General features: G+C 36.0%; 1 protein-coding gene across 3 annotated transcripts in view; it reads right to left on the bottom strand.

Moving 5' to 3' along the window:
* The window catches only part of LOC131061255 (probable sodium/metabolite cotransporter BASS5, chloroplastic), a 132,235-nt gene extending 114,926 nt beyond the window's left edge, over positions 1–17,309 (bottom strand). Inside the window, exons 1-3 of one of the 3 annotated variants that reach the window (XM_057994822.2) lie at positions 16,864–17,309; positions 16,715–16,771; positions 16,523–16,614 (exon numbers count right to left, since the gene is read on the bottom strand). In XM_057994822.2, coding sequence (XP_057850805.1) covers positions 16,523–16,614; positions 16,715–16,771; positions 16,864–16,957 — 243 coding nt within the window. In that variant the 5' untranslated portion in view covers positions 16,958–17,309. Of the gene's footprint in view, positions 1–16,522; positions 16,617–16,714; positions 16,781–16,863 lie in introns of those variants that run through there. The other 2 variants (XM_057994821.2, XM_057994823.2) reach the window with 2 other exon arrangements.
* Between the last annotated feature and the right edge of the window lie 4,767 nt (positions 17,310–22,076).

The raw sequence follows: 22,076 nt of genomic DNA, 5'->3' as shown, positions 1-22,076 counted from the left end.
TCAAGAGTGACTTTACTTTATAATTTATCATTGACATTATTATAAAGTCACTTTATAAAATAAAGTACGTCCAACCACTAATTAATTAAATTTAAATAATCCCATAGGACTAAGGACTATTTAGCAATTAATTAATTAATAATCACTCGAAGAAAAGGGGACATTACATAAAAAAATGCATTTAAAAAGGTCATAATATCAAGATATCCATCTTTGAAGTTGAATTGCAACATCAAAAGCTTCAATGGTGAGGAGGTCCAAAAATTCAAATACAACCTACTAGCATTAGCATGACATCATCAACAAAATATATTCAAAACTCTATAGGAATATTGCTTATCATTAGAACATTCCAAAACCACTCTTAGTTTGGTATAATACATGAAAACCACCAATTTCAAATTTGCAAACCATCTATGCTAAGCGCAAAATAATTGTTTTTTCCTAATTGAGCGATGTCAAGGTGGTTTCCACTTTCCAACAATGGTGGTGGTGCAGTGTTGAGTGTTGCCTACATAAGTGGTCGAGCATGAAACCACCACCAATAGTGGTTGGTCAAAGGATTGTTGCTTCTTAGTGCTAGTGGTGGCAGCACTATAAGAATCCATCACCTCTACAATGTTGTAGGCACTTTTATTAAAATTCGTATGGTGAACTATCAAGTTGAAAAAATCTAGAAAAAGTTGAGGGACTTTCTGTGGTCAGATGTCAAAGGGAACAAGGAGAGGCATGCAATTAGTTGGACCTAGTGTTGCCTTCCCAAGCATTTGGGAGGAATTGGTCTAGAATATATGAAGTTTCAAGGTATTGTTTTGGCTTTGAAATAGTTGTAAAAAGCTTTTGAGGGTGATTAGTCGTGGAAGGTTATAGTCGAGAATAATGTTGCTTTGTCTAAACCAAAGAAAGGGAAGGATTGGGGACTCTTCACCCTCGTGATCTTTTGTTTGGTAAATGTGCAATCAAATCTTTTGGCTCTAATGTCTTTGGCAGAATTTGGAGGGCATGGGTTAGTGCGAGACCTCTTTTAAAAAATTGTGATGCATTCTCTAGAACTGATAATGTCTTGTGAGGTTATACATCCTTGTGGTGGAATCTTTATTTGAACAATAAACCCTTGGCCTTAATCCAAGGTTGTTTTGCTAAAAAGTGGTTTCACAAAGGTATTGGATCTTTGGATAATATCCTGGAAAAAGGTAAGATCAAAAGCTGGGTGAAGCTTCAAAATGAATTCAGGATTCCCAACTCACAAAAGAGGACATTATAAGTTGTGAATAAAGTGTTTTTTAACTTTCATCTTCCAATTCAGATGAAATCCAACAATAAGATCTGGAGCAATATTAATTGGAGGGATGACAGTGTGTTAAAAAAGACGGCTACTAAAAAGTTATATGAATTGTTGGCTGGCACGATGGCATTTTGAATAAAATTAGAGAGGCTTGGAGTTCAAACCTCTAATAAAAACCTCTCTTGCTTAAGTTTATGTGGTCTTCTCCTGTTGAGCCTAAAAAGATCTGCTTCAAATGGTTGCTTATTTTAAAGAAGCTTGCTATCTTTGATGGTGTTAACAATTTTAGTTTCCCTGTTATTGATTGCCGCCTATGTGATATAACTGAAACCTCTGGGCATCTGTTTTTAGAATGCCCTTTTGCTTTTAGTTTGTGGTTCTTTTTTTTTTGTTAAATGTTTAAGTTGGCATAACAAAGAGGGTTTCAATTGGGCTGATATTTTGTTTGGTCTCATTGAAAATTTTCATATTGAGATCAATAAATTTCGGTTTGTTCTTATGACCAAAATCTTTTGGCATATCTAGAAAGCCACAAATGAAGAAATTTTTCAAGGAACACGGAGGCTTACTAAATCTTATCTTGAGCTTACCTCTTTGAATATTTTGTGGCATGTTTCTATGATCCTAGAAATCCCTACAAACAGGTTTATGATCCCGTTGAAGGAAGGACTGACCTCCATTTATTAAAAAGAGATTGTTAGTGCACATTTTTGGCCTCAAGGCAGGGACAAGCTGGATGAGAAAGAGCTTTAGATCCTAGAAGAATACATAGATAGGAACAAAGTAAGGAAGCCTATAAAGGAAGAGTAGGCAGAATTGAGGAGAAATACTAGGAGAGTGAACAGATACGAACATGTTGTTAAATGCTTAGCTCCTGAGGAACGAGCAGATCGAGTGATTAATACCTGTAATGTGTAAATGTATTGTAATTTCCAATTTAATGGACAAGTTATATGCAGGATGGTGTATTTTAAATTTGATATTATGCCTATGACACTAATATTGCTATTTTTCTTTTACTGCAGGTAAGGAGGATGAACATGTATCGATTTCAATGTCATCTCCTTTGATTGGAATGATGTATAAATAGTAGGGTGGCCACGATCAAGTGGCACCTTGATCGGACATGTCTTTTAGACACGTCCAACCAAGATGTCACTTGGTCGTGACCCCTACTAACAACAACCAATCCATAACTAATCGGTGCTTCAAACATACCCGATAATGAATCGGTATCCTTAATGATAACAGTGCTTATAAGACACGTCCAACCAAGATGTCACTTGGTCGTGACCCCTACTAACAACAACCAATCCATAACTAATCGGTACTTCAAACATACCCGATAATGAATCGGTATCCTTAATGATAACAGTGCTTATAACATGCCCGATAATGAATCGGTATCATTGCCGATGATAATAGTGCTTAATCATATCCGATCGGTATCATATGTTAATGATAATAGTGCTTAAACATATCCGATCATGAATCGGTGTCATTTGTTAATTGTTACAGATATAAAACATACCCGATTATGAATCGGTATCAAAGCATATGGATTAATATAACATAAACAATAACAATAGTTGTTAGCATTATATGCTATCGTGTTAATACCCCGATAGCATATTAATGCCGATATGAATCGACATTAATATGCTATCGGGCTATTATCGGTATCAAAGCATATGGATTAATATAACATAAACAATAACAATAGTTGTTAGCATTATATGCTATCGGGTTAATACCCGGATAGCATATTAATGCCGATATGAATCGACATTAATATGCTATCGGGTTAATAGCCCGATAGCATTTTAGATTGACGCTTAACATAGTTAAGCAGGTCGTCAATCTAATCCAATATCAATATCATAATTGTGACCAATGTTATAGTCTGATAAACATAAAGCATGAATGAGTAAACAGAATATAGGAGATTACTGAGTTAGGAGAGTCTTATCTTGCAGAGGCTACTAATGCATTAACATAATGTCCCCTTCTTTTCCGAGACCACACAAGAGGCGAGATTAGCCCATTTCTTCATTCCCATGGGCTAATTTGGTGATAGGGAATGTGTTTTTGGCACAAGGAGGTTTTAGGAGGATTATTTCGAACATTTATAATAACTTTATTTTATAAGTTATTTTTATCAATTTGTCGAAGTTTTATAAAGTGCTTTATAAAATAAAAACTTAGAACTTAAAGTGAAAGAGGAACTCGAAAAAGTCCAATTATTATGACTTTTGCTTGTGCCTTTGGTTTGGAAACCGAAATATTTTTCCTTCATAAAATTTTGAGCATGGGTTTTCGTGGGAAGCTTATGCAACGGTATTTGGTAAGGAACTCATTTTGGGGAGGGGGGGGGGGCTTATTATGTATCGACATTTCATTTGAAGAACAGAGTTCATGAGCTCCTCTGAGGACGAAACCCCTGAGAGGGCCGTGGATTGGACGTAGCCCCAGTCTGCTAGTTTGGGTATTGCAGTTCGGGCCTCATTATCATGCTTAGCTGGACCAATACAGGGCAGATTGCAGCCACAGGTTCATACATTTGTGATTTCGGTTGAAGATGGCAATGTTAAGGTTGCTGTGATCTCCTCACACTACCTAACTCCTGACTCTTTACTTACACGGATAACCTGGAACGGTGAAGGCTTGATTTGGCGACATCAGGTTGGAGAGTGTGGATGGGGGCCTCTGCAAGGGCGCCTCTCTATCGAAGCCCTCAGCACCAGCATACGGGTTAAAGACCCTTCCAATACCATAATCCAGGTTGCTATCAAGTGGTGCAGACATTTTGGTGCGATAGGGACCAAATATCGGCTAGAAAGGGGCAGCCATCAGCTATGAATTGAGGTTTGGAATCTGTATGCATGCAGCTGAAAATCTCTAATTTTGATTTTGATTATGAATTTTTGGATTGCTGAAACATTTTACACTTAGCAAAGACCCTACCAAATTTGTAAATGAGTATGAAAATGTTGCTGCGTAGTGTACTCTAAAACCCCCTACCTGAAAACATTTCCAGAATTGTATGTAAATCCTTGTACTGTATGAAGCAAAGTCATATACAGATATAAAAAATTTGGCCCTGTCAATATTTTGGCAAAATAATAAGATTAGGGTATGATCTTTCAATATTGATGCTCCTTGTTTCTGTTTAGCGTAATTATTTATGTTTTGGCAAATAAGAACAATTACCATACAAACTCAAACCCAGAAATCAGAACTCAGTCAATTAATTGGACGTGTGTTTGACACCATGCTTCATAACCAAAATTAGTAGGAAAACAAACAGAAAATTGGGACAGAATTGGTTAAGGGTTCTTACAGTGGTATCAGAGCCTGGATCCTGCCATCCTCTGAGTTCTATTCAGTCTGTTCATGCAATCAAGTGACTGCGAAAGGAGATATTATCAGAGGGAAGCGAAGAAGAGAATATGGAAACCCCCTCAAATACCTGAAGGTAAAACAGCGTCTGAAATCTTAGGGGTCAAACAAGGTTCATCTTCCAATCTTGTAGAGAGTATGGGTGACAGGAGAGATGATAGTCCATCACGAAATATAGATGACAGGGAAGCAAGAGACATTATGAGAGGAATTCAAGTGGGGCAAGAGCAGGTAGCCAATGTGTTACAGCAGCTTACCGTTGCCATGCAGCAGTTAAATACTGCACCTTGGAGACCTCCACACAGCCACGCAGATAGTGACAGTATGATTGGATCCCCTCGTGGAGAAAGAGCCCCTACACGCTCTACGGATAGGCCATTGATGCCAACTTTCCTAACTGGTAATGAAGAAGAAGAAGTGAACAATGCTGATGGGGGCATAGCATTCTCGGATAATGTGATGACCATGCGTGATGAGTGGAGTACTCTTCCACCACATGTCAAAGCAGATTTCATCCAATACATGGGACAGTGAAGGGAAAGTGGTAGAACGAGACAAGAATGGAGACCATGGCAACAAAATAAGGACCTTAAGCAAGCTACTAATGAGCTAACTCTACCTACATTTATTGGAAGTGGAAGGACAAGTGCAAGGGCATGGATTCACAAAATTGGATACCTTCTTGACTCTCAAGCCAATTAAGGAAGTAGTGCAATCAAGTTTGCAACCATGCATTTAGAAGGGGTAGCTTATGATTGGTGGCACCATGGGTTAGTGACACAAGACCAAGGGTTAATACATTCTTATGAAGAGTTTAGTACTAAGTTGATTGTGCACTTTGACAGGAAAGATGTGGAAGTGTATTACAGGTCCGAGCTAGCACAGTTAAGGCAAGTTGGGCCCTTGGATGCTTACGTTAATGAGTTTCAAAGAATTGTTGTTTGTTGAAGGGCTGAAAAATAAGATTAAGGGACTTGTGAAAGTACTCAAGCCTAGCTCACTCCAAAATGCAATTAAAATGGCATTGGACCTTGATACAACATCCGCTTCCTATCAGCCACCTAAAAGGAGTTTCAAAAGTTCAAAACCAAATCTGAAATCTTATAATCAGACCAAGAACACGCCACCCAGGATGGACTTTCAATCTAGGAATGAATTAAGGAGGAAGAAGTTATGCTTCACCTGCAAAGAACCTTGGACTCCCGAGCATAGATGCCTTGGAAAGGGCAAAATACATTATATAGAGGTCACTTCTGATGTTGAGGAGGAGCCAATTGATAACAGCAGATCAGAGGGCAGCAATAATGATGAACATCATAAACATCAGGAGCAACCCACACCAGAAATAACCGAAGATAAGGCAGCTAATCAGATTAATGCGGCTATTGCTTCGCTATCAGAAGTTCCTATATGCCATCCCTTTCGTTTAAAGGGAGTACTTAAGGGGCAGCGAGATTTTTGTTTGCTAGATACGGGTGCCACACACAACTTTATTGATGTGCATACGATTGTGAGGAGTGGACTACAGGTTGAGGAGATTTCGGGTTTTGGTGTGAAAGTTGAGGGTGGTGATAGCTTGAAATGCACTGGGATAATTCCTCAGCTTAGTATATGGATGGGTGATTACACTTTGACCAACGATTTCTATGAGGTTAAGTTAGAGGGGCTTGATGTGATTATAGGCATACAATGGTTACAGTCTCTTGGCAGGTACACACTAGACCACTGCAAGATGCAATTAGAGATTGTGGAGAATGGGAGGAAAGTTGAGTTGAAGGCTTTGTTGAATGAAGGGCCTAGAGTTGTTTCAGCACACCGGATGGAGGCCATTCTCAGGCATGATGATTTAACATGGGCAGCCCAGTGTTTTGTGTCTACCAAATCAGCATCAGAAGGAGGTCAGCAGTAGCAGGTAGACATCCAGTCAATGCTTGATAAGCATAGTAGGGTTTTTGGAGATATTCCTCCAGGTAGACCCCCTGATCATGGATTTGAGCATGTTATAGAGCTAGAAGAGGGCGCCAACCCCATCATTACTACACCATATCGTCATCCAAGGCAGTTCAAGGAAGAGTGAAAAGACAATTAAGGAATTACTTGCCATGGGACATATTAGGCCGAGCTCCAACCCATTTGCTTCTTCAGTGGTCTTAGTGAAGAAGGATGGTACATTACGCATGTGTATTAATTATCATGCCTTGAACAATAGGACCATCAAAAACAGGTATCCTATTCCCCGCATTGATGAGTTACATGGGGCAGTTTACTTTTTGAAGATTGATTTTCGATCAAGATACCATTAGATTCGTGTCCGTGAGGAGGATATTCACAAGACTGCATTCAGATGTCTATACGGACACTGAGTTTTTAGTGATGCCTTTTGGTCTTACTAATGCACCTGCTAGTTTTCAGTCGTGTAAGAATCATATCTTCAATAAGCAATTGTGGAAATTTGTATTGGTGTTCTTCGATGATATTCTGATATATAGCAGAACATGGAAGGAGCACCTTCGGCATCTTGATGAAGTCTTAAGTATCATGGAGGCACAGTCATTGTTTGCTAAGGCATCCAAATGCAAGTTTGGAATGACAGAGATTTTATATCTGGGGCATGTGATAGGGGCTAATGGCGTCAAGGTGCACCAGGAAAAGATTCAGGCAATAGTTGATTGGCCCCCACCTAGGAATGTTTCAAACTTGAGGGGATTCCTAGGGCTTTGTTCTTATTACAAGAGTTCGTCAAGGGATTCTCTCAGCTTGCAGCTCCCCTTACAAATCTCACATGAAAGGGTGCATTCAGTTGGTCAAATGATGCACAGGGCACATTCGATAGACTTGAGGAGGTTATGAGCACCTATCCTATGCTAGCTCTTCCTGATTTCTCTCAATTGTTTCTGTTGGAATGAGATGAATTAGGTGAGGGAATCGGTGTAGTACTCATGCAGAACAGACATCCCATCGCCTATGAGAGCGAGAAGTTGAGGAATAATGAGAGACTATATTCCACCTATAATAAGGAGATGCTTGCTATCATGCATGTGTTGGCCAAATTTAGGCAGTATTTGGTAGGCGGGAAATTTGTGGTGAGAATAGATCAAAAATAGTTTGAGGTATTTTCTAAAGCAAGAGTTAAATGAATGACAGCAAAAGCGGGTCAGCGAAAAATAGGCATATGATTTCGACATTGAGTATGTCAAAGGCAAAAGAAATATTGTGGCCGATGCACTTTCCAGGAGACCTCCTACACCTACACTATGCTCTATATCTGAAATTTCAGCTGATTGGAAGTCTCAACTTTTGGTTGAGTATTCCAAGAATCCATTTGCATGGGAAAGATTTTCATGGAGGGGTCTTAAGGATGATGTCCTTAGACATGTGCGAAAGTGTTTGACTTGCCAGCAAAACAAGTCAGAACATACCTTCCCAGTAGGCTTATTGCAGCCCTTACCGATTCCAGACCAAAAGTGGGAGAGTATTTCCATGGATTTTATTACAGGTCTTCTCAGAGTCCAAGGCAAATACTGTATTTTTGTAGTGTTCAATCGATTGACAAAATTTGCCCACTTTTATGCTATTGCAGCCGATTGGACAGCCTCTCAAGTAGCGGAGTTATTTTTCTGTGAGGTATTCAAATTACATGGACTACCGAAGACCATTATCAATGATCGGGATAGCAAGTTTCTCAACATTTTCTGGCAGGAGTTATTCCGGTTAGCAGGTATAGAGTTATCGCCAAGCACTAGCTACCACCCATAGATGGATGGGCAGACAGAAATTGTTAATAAGTCGGTGGAAGGTTATCTTCGTAACTATGTTGTGGGTCAGCAAAATGTGTGGGTTAGGTGGTTGTATTTAGGAGAGCACTGCGATAATACCACATATCATATGTCTATTGGTATGTCACCATTTCGAGCTTTGTATGGTTATGACCCATTGTCCTTTATAGACTTAGCCATTGATGATAGCAGAGCTCCTCGTTCTAACAATTGGTTGTAGGACCATTAGGATATCCTTAGAACTCTCAAGGATAACATACTGCAGGCACAAAATCAGCAAAAGCTATATGTTGATTGCCACAAGACAGAGAGATCTTTTGAGGTTAATGATATGGTTTACTTACATTACACCTTCAGCCATATAGACAAAGCTCATTGAAGAGGAGTGGCGCAGAAAAACTTAAGACAAGGTTCTATGGACCATACAGGATTCTAAGGAGGGTTGGACAGATTGCGTATGAGCTTGAGCTGCCACCAGATAGTAAGATTCACAATGTTTTTCATGTATCCTGCCTCAAAAAGGCAATTGGGCAGCATGTTGTTCCTAATCCTGGCTTGCCACCCTTGGATGAGGAAGGGAAATTGGTATTGGTTCCGACAAAGGTTCTGGAGGTGAGAGAAAGGAAGCTGAGAAGTCGTGTGATCAGGGAATACTTAATACGTTGGAAAGATTTACCTTTAGAGGATGCCACTTGGGAGGGTGAGAACATCTTGCAACATCCAACATTGCAATTACTTGAGGGCAAGCAATATTAGAATATTTAATTATATTTTAGTCACCTATATTGAGTTCCTTGTTTAATGGTCATTTAGCTTTTTAGTTAATTAGCTTTTAAGCTTTATTTAGCATTTAGCTTTTTCTTTTTAGTTAATTAGCTTTATTTAGCGTTTAGCTTTTTAGTAGTTCACTTTATACGACTTGTTCTTAATTTAGAACGTCGTCTTGTAATCTCTATATATACGCTTGTATATTGTTGAATACATTATCTGGTTATTGAATCATTCATTCAATTTATTTTTCATGGTATCAGAGTGGGTCGATGGGATTCTTTAAAGTTTGGCGAATTTTTTAATAAAAATTCATGGCCTTCTTTCTGGAATCTTTTCTAGATTTTTTTGTTTTTTTGTTTTTTTATTTAAAAAAACGATTTTGCTTTTTTGAAGGCTTTTTGAGGGTTTCGAGGGTTTCTGGTTCGTGGGCGAATTTCTTTGTGTTGGGCAACAATTGATGTTTTTTTTTGGGTTCTAGAGATTTTCAGGCCTGTAACCTGGAGGTTTTTTTTTTTGCAGATTGAAAATTTTCCTAAGGTTTCTACAATTTTCGACTAGGGTTTTGACCCTTCAGTTCAAGTCAAAATTGTATTCTAGTTGCAAATTCTTGGTGGGTTTTTCGAGACCTCAACTGGGTCGTCGTCATATTTTTCTATGCATCATTTTTTGTGCCTCAATTTTTGAGCCGTCAGATCTGCATTCTGATTTCAGATTCTTGGTGGGTTTTTTGAGAGCTTTTTGGGGTTGGTCTCAAATTTTTCTAGGTGCCTCGTTTTCCATGCCTCGAATTTTGTGCTAGCGAATTTGCTTTGGAATTTAAAAACAGTCAGCGATTTCTGCTAATTATGTGGACGTTGGAATTTTGGTGTCTTCTGGACTCCGTTTATGTTGTATATACAACCCAAGGTTTCTACCCCTATTTCTTTTGCGTTTTTGGGGGAAAAAATTGTCAATATTTTCTGTTTTTTTCCAAAAAAATCAGAGATATTTTTTTATTTTCTGCAAAAAAAAAAAAAAAATTCTGCTTATTTTCAAGAAAAATTTCAAGTTTTATGTTTGCATAAAATTTTGATTTATGGGTTTCTTCCAAACCTCGAAATTTGCACCTTGGAATTCATGCCAAATTTTCTCCTCCAAAGGTTTCAGTTTTTTCAGCAGCTGCTTCTATTCTATTTCCGTGATGGCATGTTTGACCAGCATCATGTTGGAACACAGACAAAAGTTCAACAACTGCCACAACACCTGGAAACAGTGCATGGTCACGATATCTGAATATCGTTGCCTTGATCAGATTGATTTAAGCCAAACCTCGTCCTACAGGTCCGAGGGTTTTCACATTTTTTTTCCTTAAAAATTATTATCTGTCATCTACAAAGCTTACGTGGGTTTTTTTATTTTTCGCCATAAAAAATCATGGGAGGGTTTTGCTTGATTTTTTTCTCAAAAATCAGGGTTTTACCATGTGATGTCTGGTATTTTACCACATGATGTTGTCTGATGTTTTCTCGCATGATGTCTGATGTTTTACCGTGTGATGTTTGGTGTCTTACCACGTGGTGTTTTGGGTCTTGTCATGCGAAGTTTCAAGGTTTTGTTCAATTTTGTCCACAAAAATCGTTTCAAGGGTTTTTAGCATTTTTTTCCACAAAAATGATGATTTGTATCTTCAATTTTGGAGGGTTTGCCAATTTTTCCTCAAAATCATGGTTTCAGGTTTCAGTTTGGTTACCCAATGTCAGGTTGGATGGATTCTGATATTCTTGGTCATTAACACTTTTCAGATCCAGGGAGGGTCTCCACCGCAGCAGAGTGTTCTTTTCGTTTGTGATCAAAAGACTTGCAGTGTCTTCTGTAGGGTAGTTAGTAGATAGAATGACCATTAAGGGAGGGTATTAGAATATTTAATTATATTTTAGTCACCTATATTTAGTTCCTTGTTTAATGGTCATTTAGCTTTTTAGTTAATTAGTTTTTTCTTTTTAGTTAATTAGCTTTTAAGCTTTATTTAGTGTTTAGCTTTTTAGTAGTTCACTTTAAACGACTTGTTCTTAATTTAGAACGTCGTCTTGTAATCTCTATGTATACGCTTGTATATTGTTGAATACATTATCCAATTATTGAATCATTCATTCAATTTATTTTTCAAGCAACTAGGGGAAGGGAGGACTGTAATGTCCCCTTCTTTTCCGTGACCACACGAGAGGCGAGATTAGCCCATTTCTTCATTCCCTTGGGCTAATTTGGTGATAGGGAATGTGTTTTTGGCACAAGGAGGTTTTATGAGGATTATTTAGAACATTTATGATAACTTTATTTAATAAGTTACTTTTATCAATTTGTCAAAATTTTATGAAGTGCTTTATAAAATAAAGTTTATAACTTTAAGTGAAAGGGAAACTCGAAAAAGTCAAATTATTATGACTTTCGCTTGTGCCTTTGGTTTGGAGACCAAAATATTTTTCCTTTATAAAATTTTGAGCATGGGTTTTTGCGGGAAGCTTATGCAACATTATATTTGGTAAGGAACTCACTTTTTTTTTTTTGGGGGGGGGGGGGTGGGGTTATTATGTATAGACAATTCATTTGAAGAACAGAGTTGTGAGCTCCTCTGAGGACCAAACCCCTGAGAGGGTTGTGGATTGGACGTAGCCCCAGTCCGGTAGTTTGGATATTGCAGTTTGGGCCTCATTATCATGCTTAGCTGGACCAATACAAATTAGATTGCAGCCACCGGTTCATACCATTGTGTTTTTGGTTGAAGACGGCAATGTTAAGGTTGCTGTGATCTCCTCACACTACCCGACTCCTGAGTCTTTAGTTGCACGGGTAACCTAGAATGGTGTGTAATGTCCCCACTTTAAAATAGAATTTAATAATAAATAATTAAAAAAAAATAAGGTATTAAATATTAATTTAAAATATAAAAGAATATAATTAAATATAATAAATTAAAATTTTATTAAGTTAATGAACGGTCAAAAGACATGGAAGGAAAAGTTGTGACTCCTTCAACAATGAGATATTAAAGGGAGAAGAGAACCTCATTTGAGAGGGGGACAATTTAGAAATCAGAAATGCAGATCTGATTTAAATAAGAAGTGCAGATCTGATTGTGAAAGGTTGTGTCCCTTTCAAAGGGCAGAAATAATGAAGAGTTGCACTCTTTCAAAGGGTACTAATGGTGAAAGGGTGTGTCCCTAGCCAAAGGGCATACATGATGAAGAGGTGTGACCTCTCCCTCACATTAAGAGTTATAAAGGAAAGGAATCAAAAGCATCCAGTGACATCACCACAAATCATATCAGAACTGTTGTTAAGTTACAGGCAGTAACATCTTTGTTCCTGGTGGTGTGCATGGGGATGTGTTTAATATGTATGCTTAATATATGAAGCTTGATAATGTTCTTATGCAGAATTTAATAGTAACATTAATATAGAATGCAATATGTATGGCAGTCATACTTTTTATATATATATAATGTTTGATCAGACAAATAACAATATTAGAATGTAAATCAAGTTAATAACAATGAGAAGAATATATTTATATATAGTGCTTGTTACTACTGTCACTATTTAAGGAGTTGAGAATTGAGTTGTTTGCAAAGAGGGGCAGTCTAAATCCAATCAAAGGATCAGCATCCCGTAAACTTTGAGGGCATGGTCCCAAGATAGGTTAAGGGCTTGGATCCGTAAACTTTGAGGGAGCCTTTGTATTTTGGTCTCTAAACGCTTTGGTAACATAGACATCCTCTTCTTCCTTAGAACTGAAGTAGTAGCAAAGGTTGGCACTTGCATTGAGAATTATGGATGATAAAATTAATTATCTAGTATGATAGAATCTAGTATGGTAGATGAACAATTTACTTGTTAATAATTGATAATTAATTGAACTATGAAATATCACAGATTTGATTCATATTAAGATAGATTTGTCTCCTTATCAATTTAGTTTAAGTCATAAGTATATTGAAATAGATTAATTATGGTTAAAAGTTAAAACAGGCCTAAACCTAGTAGGGGACATTACACGGTGAAGGCTTGATTTGGTGACATCATGATGGGGAGTGTGGACGGGTTCCAGTGGCGCCTCTGCAAGGGCACCTCTCTATCGAAGCCCTCAGCACCAGCATACAGGTTAAAGACCCTTCCAGCAGACCATCTTCCAGGTTGCTATCAAGTCGTGCAGACATTTTGGTGCGGTATGGACCAAATATTGGCTAGAAAGGGGCAGCCATCAGCTCTGAATTGAGTTTTGGAATATGTATGTATACAGCTGAAAATCTCTAATTTTGATTTCGATTATGAATTTTTGGATTGCTGAAACATTTTACACTTAGCAAAGACCCTACCAAATTTGTAAATGAATAGAGTATGAAAATGTTGCTGCATAGTGTACTCTAAAACCCTCTACCTGAAAACATTTCCAGAATTGTATGTAAATCCTTGTACTGTATGAAGCAAAGTCATATACAGATATAAAATGTTTTGGCCCTTTCGATATTTTGGCAAAATAATAAGATTAGGGTATGATCTTTCAGTATTGATGTTCCGTGTTTCTGTTTAGCGTAATTAATTATGTTTTGGCAAATAAGAACAATTACCATAGAAACTCAAACCCAGAAATCAGAACTCAGTCAATTAATTGGACAAGTGTTTGACGCCATGTTTCATAACCAAAATCAGTAAGAAAACAAACAGAAAATTAGGACAGAATTGGTTAAGGGTTCTTACAATACCTTTGAAATGAATTACTATGAGAGTGACAGCAATCAAAAGTGCTGCTGGGAATACTTGGTTTTTGCTGCTCTAATAGACTATTAGTAATAAATCCAGCATTAAACTCTTTGCTGTAACTTTTTGTGATATTTTGCTCTTTCTGCTGATCTAGTACATACCGGTGGACTTGGTGCTTAACACCATAAATTGTACCTGCTCTATTTGTTTTCTTGGTAATTGATCTCTAATTTTTTTTTTAATTATCTTTATGGTGCAATGCACAGGGGAGGCTATACAGCCCCAAAGGCAAAAAAGTGCCTTCAAAGCAACTTTTATCAAAATGGACAAATTTTATATGAAAATGGGAGTTCTCGGGCATTCTAGACGCAATGTCAATAAAAATGCTGAGCAAGATGTTTTGTTTGACAAAAAAAAATCCATTATTCAAACCCTTGCAAATTTGGCCCCCAATATTCAATTGGAATGAAACAAGAAGCAAGTGTCACTTTCTCAACTGCTCTAGACTCGAAGGTGAACTCAAATTTTCTCCAAGAAGCTCCTAAATGCACCTACAACTAACAAGTTAGAAAAATAAACCCCTTAGAGTTTGGTATTTCTTTCAAACTTTTCTAATTCTCCAGATCATCCAAGGATGCAAGAGAAGATCTTACTCATGTGCTTCAAAAGATAATAGATTTGAACTCTCACATTTTCTAAAAGCTAACTCACAACAGTGCTCTGAAATCATGTAAACTTTACCTATGAAGCCAACCAAGAATGCAAATGAATGGAAGAAAACATTAACAGAAAATCAGAAATAATAGAATAAACTGTATTCTATCAACAATAATGCAAAACATACAAGCATGGGCGATTACAATGATAGCAATAGGTGAGTATATATAGAATATACTACTCGAGACTAAAAACACAACTAATGTGAGATAAAGTGAAGTCCCTAAGTAAATTTAACTAACTGTGAAAAGGACCAGAGTGGAGAACTAGATAAGAAATACACTAGTTAAGAAATATACCCCGTTGACACCAATTAGAGTTTTTATATGCCCATTGCATGTTTTCGTTAGACTAAGAACTTGGACTGTATTGATTTAAATCCCCTTTTTTGGATATATATACTGGACTTCTTGTTCCAGTTGTTTATCTCTACTGAAACTTGAAATTATTTTTCTATTTTCAAAGTGAAAACCTCATTAGATCCCCCTTTTTATTCAGTGAAAAAGAAATTGCAATGGGACAGCCATAAAGATCAGACATGATGAATTCTGAGAAGACGAGCCATACCAAAACTACAGCTTTCTTGATATGACAATTCAGCCAAGAAGCCAGTAAAAACAATAGCTGAGGGGTTCCCATAAAACCAACAGTACCTATTGGCACATGCTCAGAGGGACACCACTTAGAAAGTTTGAACAGAATCTCAAGAATGACCAAAATTTACTTTTAGGAAAGCTAAAATAGCAGTAATTTTGATCTTGTTATACAAAAGACGTATAGACAGTGACAATATATTATAATCTCTTTTATGTATATATATTGTTTTTTTTATGCACTTGGCAAAGATGTTATGGTAGGTGAAGCGATCTGTATCCAAAACGAAGAGTCATTTTCACCGCATACTCTGTGCTGTGCATATGGTAGCATTTCTTTCCAGACACAGTGAAAAGTCAAAAACAAATAAGCAATCGATGCACACAGTAACATTTTCTCTCTAAAGCATGGATAACTTGCCACAGATCATCATTCAAGGGTTTTTCCACCAGTTATAAGTTCATGTATTTTAAGACCTTTTCTCTAACACAGAAGCATTAGTATTATGTAGGTAGAATTTGACATAAATGTTTGAGCAGTGTGATTCAAGTTAATTCAAGGGCACGAGCCTTGTTTACCAGATGCCAATTAGAATTCAGTATAATAGACAAATCAAAGGAAAAATCAACTTTGTTAAGGTGCCTGTTTAAATTTCAAATTTCTATTATAGTTTCAATTTACACTCCCACAAAGCCCAAACCTGTGAAAGGTTGAGGAATCAGTGGAGAAGTGCCCAGTAATACTGATGAGAAGTTTTAGTTTTGAGTTCTAACCGCGTCATGTCTTCCAACATGATATCAGATCTAGAAGGCAAGTTCCACTCTACATTATAACAAAACCCAATCCTGCCAATAGAAGAGCCTAATTTCGAGCTGCTCCATTTCTAATATAAATAACTTCTTGCCCATGATTATCTGACTAAACACTTCACATTATGGTTGAGATTATGAATGTCAAATTGTCTTCAGCTCAAAAAACCTATTTAAGTTTCCCAAATCACTTAATTCTTTCTCAGTACAAGCATAGAGCATTACACGCATGCCATTAAGAATGATAACTATGCAGAGGACTGAAACTTAAAAATGGGTCATGGAACCATATGCAGAGCTGTACATTTGACTACCAATAGAAGGGATGATACATTATATGCATTGTATTTTCCCACATTAACAGTACTAAAATAAGGTCTGTACTGGGTTTTCATATTATTTGTTGTACAAATGCTTAAAGATGTCAAACCAACCTTTGAAATTGGGAGCTCCTCTTCCTTTTTCTGCCATTCACTAGCTCCGATTTCCCGATTTTGACATTTAATGAAGGACTTTTCATATGTATCTACAAAATTAGAGCCAGTAAAGTTATCAGTTACATTCATAACAAAGCAATTTTTTAACGCAGAATTAACATCTAGTTAAAAAGAGGGAAGTCATCATACCTTGGCAAATCAAAGGAGGTGATCTGAAATTTACTAAAGACGGCTTTGATTTCCATGCTGAAGAATCTATAGTCACACATAAGGAATCACCAATTTAACCGTTTTATAACATTAGGAATTCAACGAAAAGGTAATGAATTTTCACTTACGTCTGGATTTGATATCGAATGAGTGTAGGTGAGGATAAAAAGGAGGACATAATTGAGGAGTTCTGGGTATTTGCAAACGGAGTTGGGTATTCATGGAATGAGTTTTTATTCAAGCAAAACGAAGCCGACAAGGACTTGCGAAGGATGTTACTGTGCTGTGGCAAGTTGTAGTTGAAATTAATCATAAAGTCAGTTTGGACTTCGATCCACATGGGTTGCCCTGTCCCATCTACATAGTAGTCCAAAATGTTTGGAATCTGTTTGTGCCTTCTAAAGTTCCAAGTATGCAAGTGTGAATACGACAATCACGTTCGTGATTAAATAATATTTATTAGGGACGTGGGGTTTCCAAATGGACGTCTGAGAAAGGAATGTCTCGCAGCCCTCCCACGGAGGTACGGGAAGAAGAATGCCTTAGAAATGATCGTTATAATTTGGAGCTTCTTTTGTGAAAGAAAGAAAGAAGGGATTTTGATAACGTCTATCAAATCTAGTGGTTTTAGGGAACAAGAGTTCTAAAAGCGATAATAATTTAGATTTTTCTTCATGTCAGTTTTTTTTTAATGAATTTTGATTGAGAAAGTCAAAGTTTTGTGAAGCTTTGTTTCCTCGAACAATTTTTTCAGATTGTTTTCAATTATTTATGAATATCCTCATAATTTGTGCACTCTATGAATGTGCCATTCAGTTTCAACCGCTCCTTTACCACAAAAGTTGCAAGTCCTTTCTTCCCACTCTTTTTTGGGAGTTATCCATCTACCCTTTTCACATTGAAGGTTTTAGATTTTTTGTTTCATTAATTGCATCTTATCAAATGAAAGGGGTCTAATGGATCCAAATGGCAAATTAATGGTGTGGGATTTTTTAACATGACCTATCTATAAGAGATAAAGGTTGTTGACTTTTGTTTTAAATTGTGTCATGTCATATGGTTAAATAGTATCTATTATAATAATAATCATGAGTAAAATTGAGATGGTATGGTAACATTTGTCGATGTCACATGGTATTTCCATCATGTTAGTCACAATTGTGATCCATCTAATAGAGCTTTATGGGGATTTTTCAATATTGATAATTAAATTTATTTATTAATATAGCTTACAAATGTTTTTTCACTAACTTGGTTGAAAGGATGCTACTTTGAATATAGCTTACAAATGTTTTTTCACTAACTTGGTAGATTTTTTATGTGGAATTCAATATAGTTGAAGTGGCATCAAATAAAGAGGGTTGTGTGTCTATTCAATGGATAGTCCATGAAAGAGAGATGTGGCTCTATATGCACAATAAATTATGTCTTTATGACCCAAATCTTAGCCACCAAAACACATCTTCGAGTTGGTACACTTGGTCCAATTTGTGTAGTGGGTATGCAAGAGCTATTAAGAGACTTGATCATAATGTGACATTAGTGAGTCGTGCTTTTTATTTGTCCTTTGTTAATCACTTTGAGTGGAACCTTATCAAATTATGTCATTTCAAAGCACTCATTGATTCATTTCAAAATTGAAGGGGGCTTATAATATTTCAAATTTGAAATGATTCAAATATTCTTAAACATGGTCTTCCTCCAACACAAGTCCATGGGAGTTGTTGCCATGTTCAAAAGGAGATAGTGGTTTGATTGATTGGTGGTTTAAATACATCATCCATACCATCTACTTTTTGAGAATGTATTGTCACTAACATGCCAAAATACATCACTAATATTATGTAGCCATGTCTTTGTTGCTTAGTCAACTCAATGCTCAACTTGAAGTGATGCCTCTATGCATACCTTTTCCAAATTCAAGTGGTTGGCCATCATCACCTTGTACAAGTTTGATGTTAATGTTGCTAGAGGAACTCAATCAAAGTCAAAATTAAATCTAATTGAAAACAATGATTGTGTTTCAAATGAATCGCTTAGGCCTTGTGAGCAAAACCTATCTCCGAAAACCAAATGCATCAAAGAAGTTAGCCACTACTTATCCACAACTTGAAAAGTCCTTGGTTCTTTCATTCAACATTACACTAGGGTCTTTTAACCTCAAATCCCTTCCCCTAAAAAGGAAGAGGCTCTAAAGGTGTGCCTAGATGTTGTCCCTTGCAAAATCATCACTAACCAAGTTATAGTTTAAGACGAATTGTTATCTTAGGAGGACTTTTTCTTGACTATATTTTAAATGGCTAATGAGAAACATGGTTATAGTGGTTTCCCTTGATTTTTTTATAAAATCCTCTTGGATGATGTTAGTCATGATATGTTTAAAATTCATCTCGAAGCATATCATACCAATCCTCTAGACCTTGTCATTAACAAATGAAATATCAAGTTCATATCTAAAGTCAATAATCCAAAGTTAATTTATATTTGGAGGCCCATCAATCTCTTGGATTTCTCACATAAAATAATTTCCAAGGCTTTAGTCATGTGTGCCAAACATCTCCTCTCATTGGTGGTTTGTCCCAAATAGATTGGATTTATTTAAAAAAACTCATTCTTAACAATATTATTACAATCAAGGAGGCTATGAAATGTGCACAAAATCTCACCAATGGACATTTTTCATGAAAATTATTATTTTTAAATCTTGCAATTGAATAACACTTTATTCTTCCCATGGTAAAGGATCTCAACTTTAGTTCCATCTCGATCTAGTTAGTCCAAATGTTCTTTAGAGATGCTTCTACCTACCTAAACATTAATAATGTTCAATTTGAACATTTGGCCCCTCTCATTCCATAAGGCAAATTTGCCCCCTTATATTTTCACTTTATGTGTTTGTTGTTGAAGGATTTAGCTAATATCTTCTTAATGTCATCTTGCAATAACATGTTAAAGGAACTTCCCTTCATGAAAAAAATTCTTAGCAATTGGTTAGTGGGCATTCTGGATGGTTCATTGTTAATGCTCATTGGAAATGGGACATCCACCAATATTTCAGGTGTCTTGAATTTAGGATCTAATATATAATGGAACAAGATGCATTATTAGAAGTAATCTTTCTCTAACCCCTCACTTGGATCCATAACTTCAAATGTATATCCGTAAATCATTGGGAAATTTAAAAATTCTTGTTAATTCTCTTTGCCTTTGAAGCTTTCCAAATCATGCTTTTTATGTTATTGGAAAAATCTTACCCATGAAATAACCAAGCCACTTTCACTAGTAGGTGGAGAAGGGTTTCATGTGCATTAATCCTATTGTTGAATTTCTTACAAAGTGTCATATTGCAAGTTAGATAAGAATGAATGTGGGATATTCTTTGGGACGATTCAAACTATAAAGGATTTCAAGTGGGCTAGGCCTTATTGATGTAAACAAGCAATGCATTGCTCTCAGTGCTAAATGGATTGTTAAAGCTTGTTATGACAATGAAGCTTGAAATTATTTTTTGAGAGGTTACACTACAAGTCTAGCTTACCACATGGTCATTTAGCCCAAAATGATATTTATTTGCAATATCTTGTTATTGCTTTAGTGCCCATCAAAAGAAAATAACATTTTAATGACCAAACTATTTTCAAATCATTGAAATTTATTAAGTCATGGCTACTCTAGAATAGGGATGGATTTTGGAATGGCTTATCCATTAAATGAAATTCCATATGGTGGTCTCCCACCATATTATTTCAAGACTAGCTTGTAGTGACTACCCCATGGATTTAATCCCTCAAATTATTCAAAGGGAAATTAGATATATACAAGATCTTTACTCTAGATAAATTGCACATGGTCTCCATGGCCTCAAGCCAGGGCCAAGTATGCATTAAGCACATAGATCAAGAGACCTCCAAAACTATAATCTAGGTCATTCCTTCTTAGCTAACATTATGAATAAAATTTATGTGTGATTTATCCAACCTCGGTAGAAGGATTGGAAGTAGTGTATCAATACACCCTTTAATAAGTGCATGTCAAAGAAATATTATAGGTATTTCTCTCCTCACCTACTCATTATTCAAAAATTGAATAATAAATGCTATTTACTATTAACCAACCCAAATTACTCAATTTGTTTGGTATTTTATCTACTAAAATTTTCAAATTGACACCTCTTTGATACATCTTGACATTTCCAATCCAAGATTTCCTTTTTTGTGGGCAATATGAAACGTATCTTCACCTTTTCTAATATTGTTCTAATGTTCAAAATGCTTGGCATTATTCACATGTCATAATGTCCTCATAATGGAGCCAAAATTCTTGTTAAGTTTTCCTAGTTCTTGTATGTTCTTTTTTATTGGATTTTCTTTTTGCATTTGGAGAGATAAAAAAATCTAATATTTTTATAATTTTATTGTGAATTGTAAATTTCTTCTTTTATTTAAATTGTTAGAAAAAACCCACTTTTCAAAATACAAATCAATTGTATTATTAGTAATAAAGGTTACAATACGATGTCCATGGACATTTTCTTACAAAAGTATCATCAACATGTAAGTCTAGAGTAATTTTGACAACATAATAGTGCTTGCAATTCACCCGAGTGAACTCCATCCAAGCATCCAATTTACAGAACATGAAAAGATAGGAAACCACAAATGATTTTAATAAAACCCATGAGCCCAAAAATGCCCCCCAAATTGGCACAAATTCTAACATTCCTTTTTTAGTCTTGATATTTGAATTATATTTAGAATATTCTTTACACCTCATATGACTTTTCATGGTTGACCACCTAACTTACGTGCCTCAAATTTTCTTTTTCTTTATTCAAATATGTTTAATGACATACATAATAACCTATCATAATAAAGGTCATGATTGCAATATAACCCCCATATAATCATGTTTTTATGCCTCATACAATTTGTCATCTTATAATATCAATATACCCTTACACATAATAATGATGGGTCAAATTACATTAGTTTGCCCCACTTTTTGTCAATGCTGGACATTGAAATAAGTATTCTTAATCAAATTTCACTTTGTATCACTCATGACAAGTAAATCATTAAGAATGTGAAGATGATGTGAACTATTAACTTTTTAGATTTTTTATGTAGATTGTAAATGTATCTTTCCTATTTTTAATTTAAAAGATTTGTGAATTTTTTGTAACATAAAATTTAATAACATATCATTTATAGTTAACAACATTTTTCAAAAAGTGACATTTATTTCATATCACATAATTTTTGTACAAATAAGTATAAAATTGTATTTTCTTAAATATAGACTTGTAACACCAATATCTAATGTGCATATATATTTTCATAAT

This window comes from Cryptomeria japonica, chromosome 11, assembly GCF_030272615.1.
Source record: "Cryptomeria japonica chromosome 11, Sugi_1.0, whole genome shotgun sequence".
Classification (NCBI taxonomy): Eukaryota; Viridiplantae; Streptophyta; class Pinopsida; order Cupressales; family Cupressaceae; genus Cryptomeria; species Cryptomeria japonica.
Note: the sequence above shows the minus strand (reverse complement) of the source record. Positions and strands in the feature narration are given on the sequence as shown.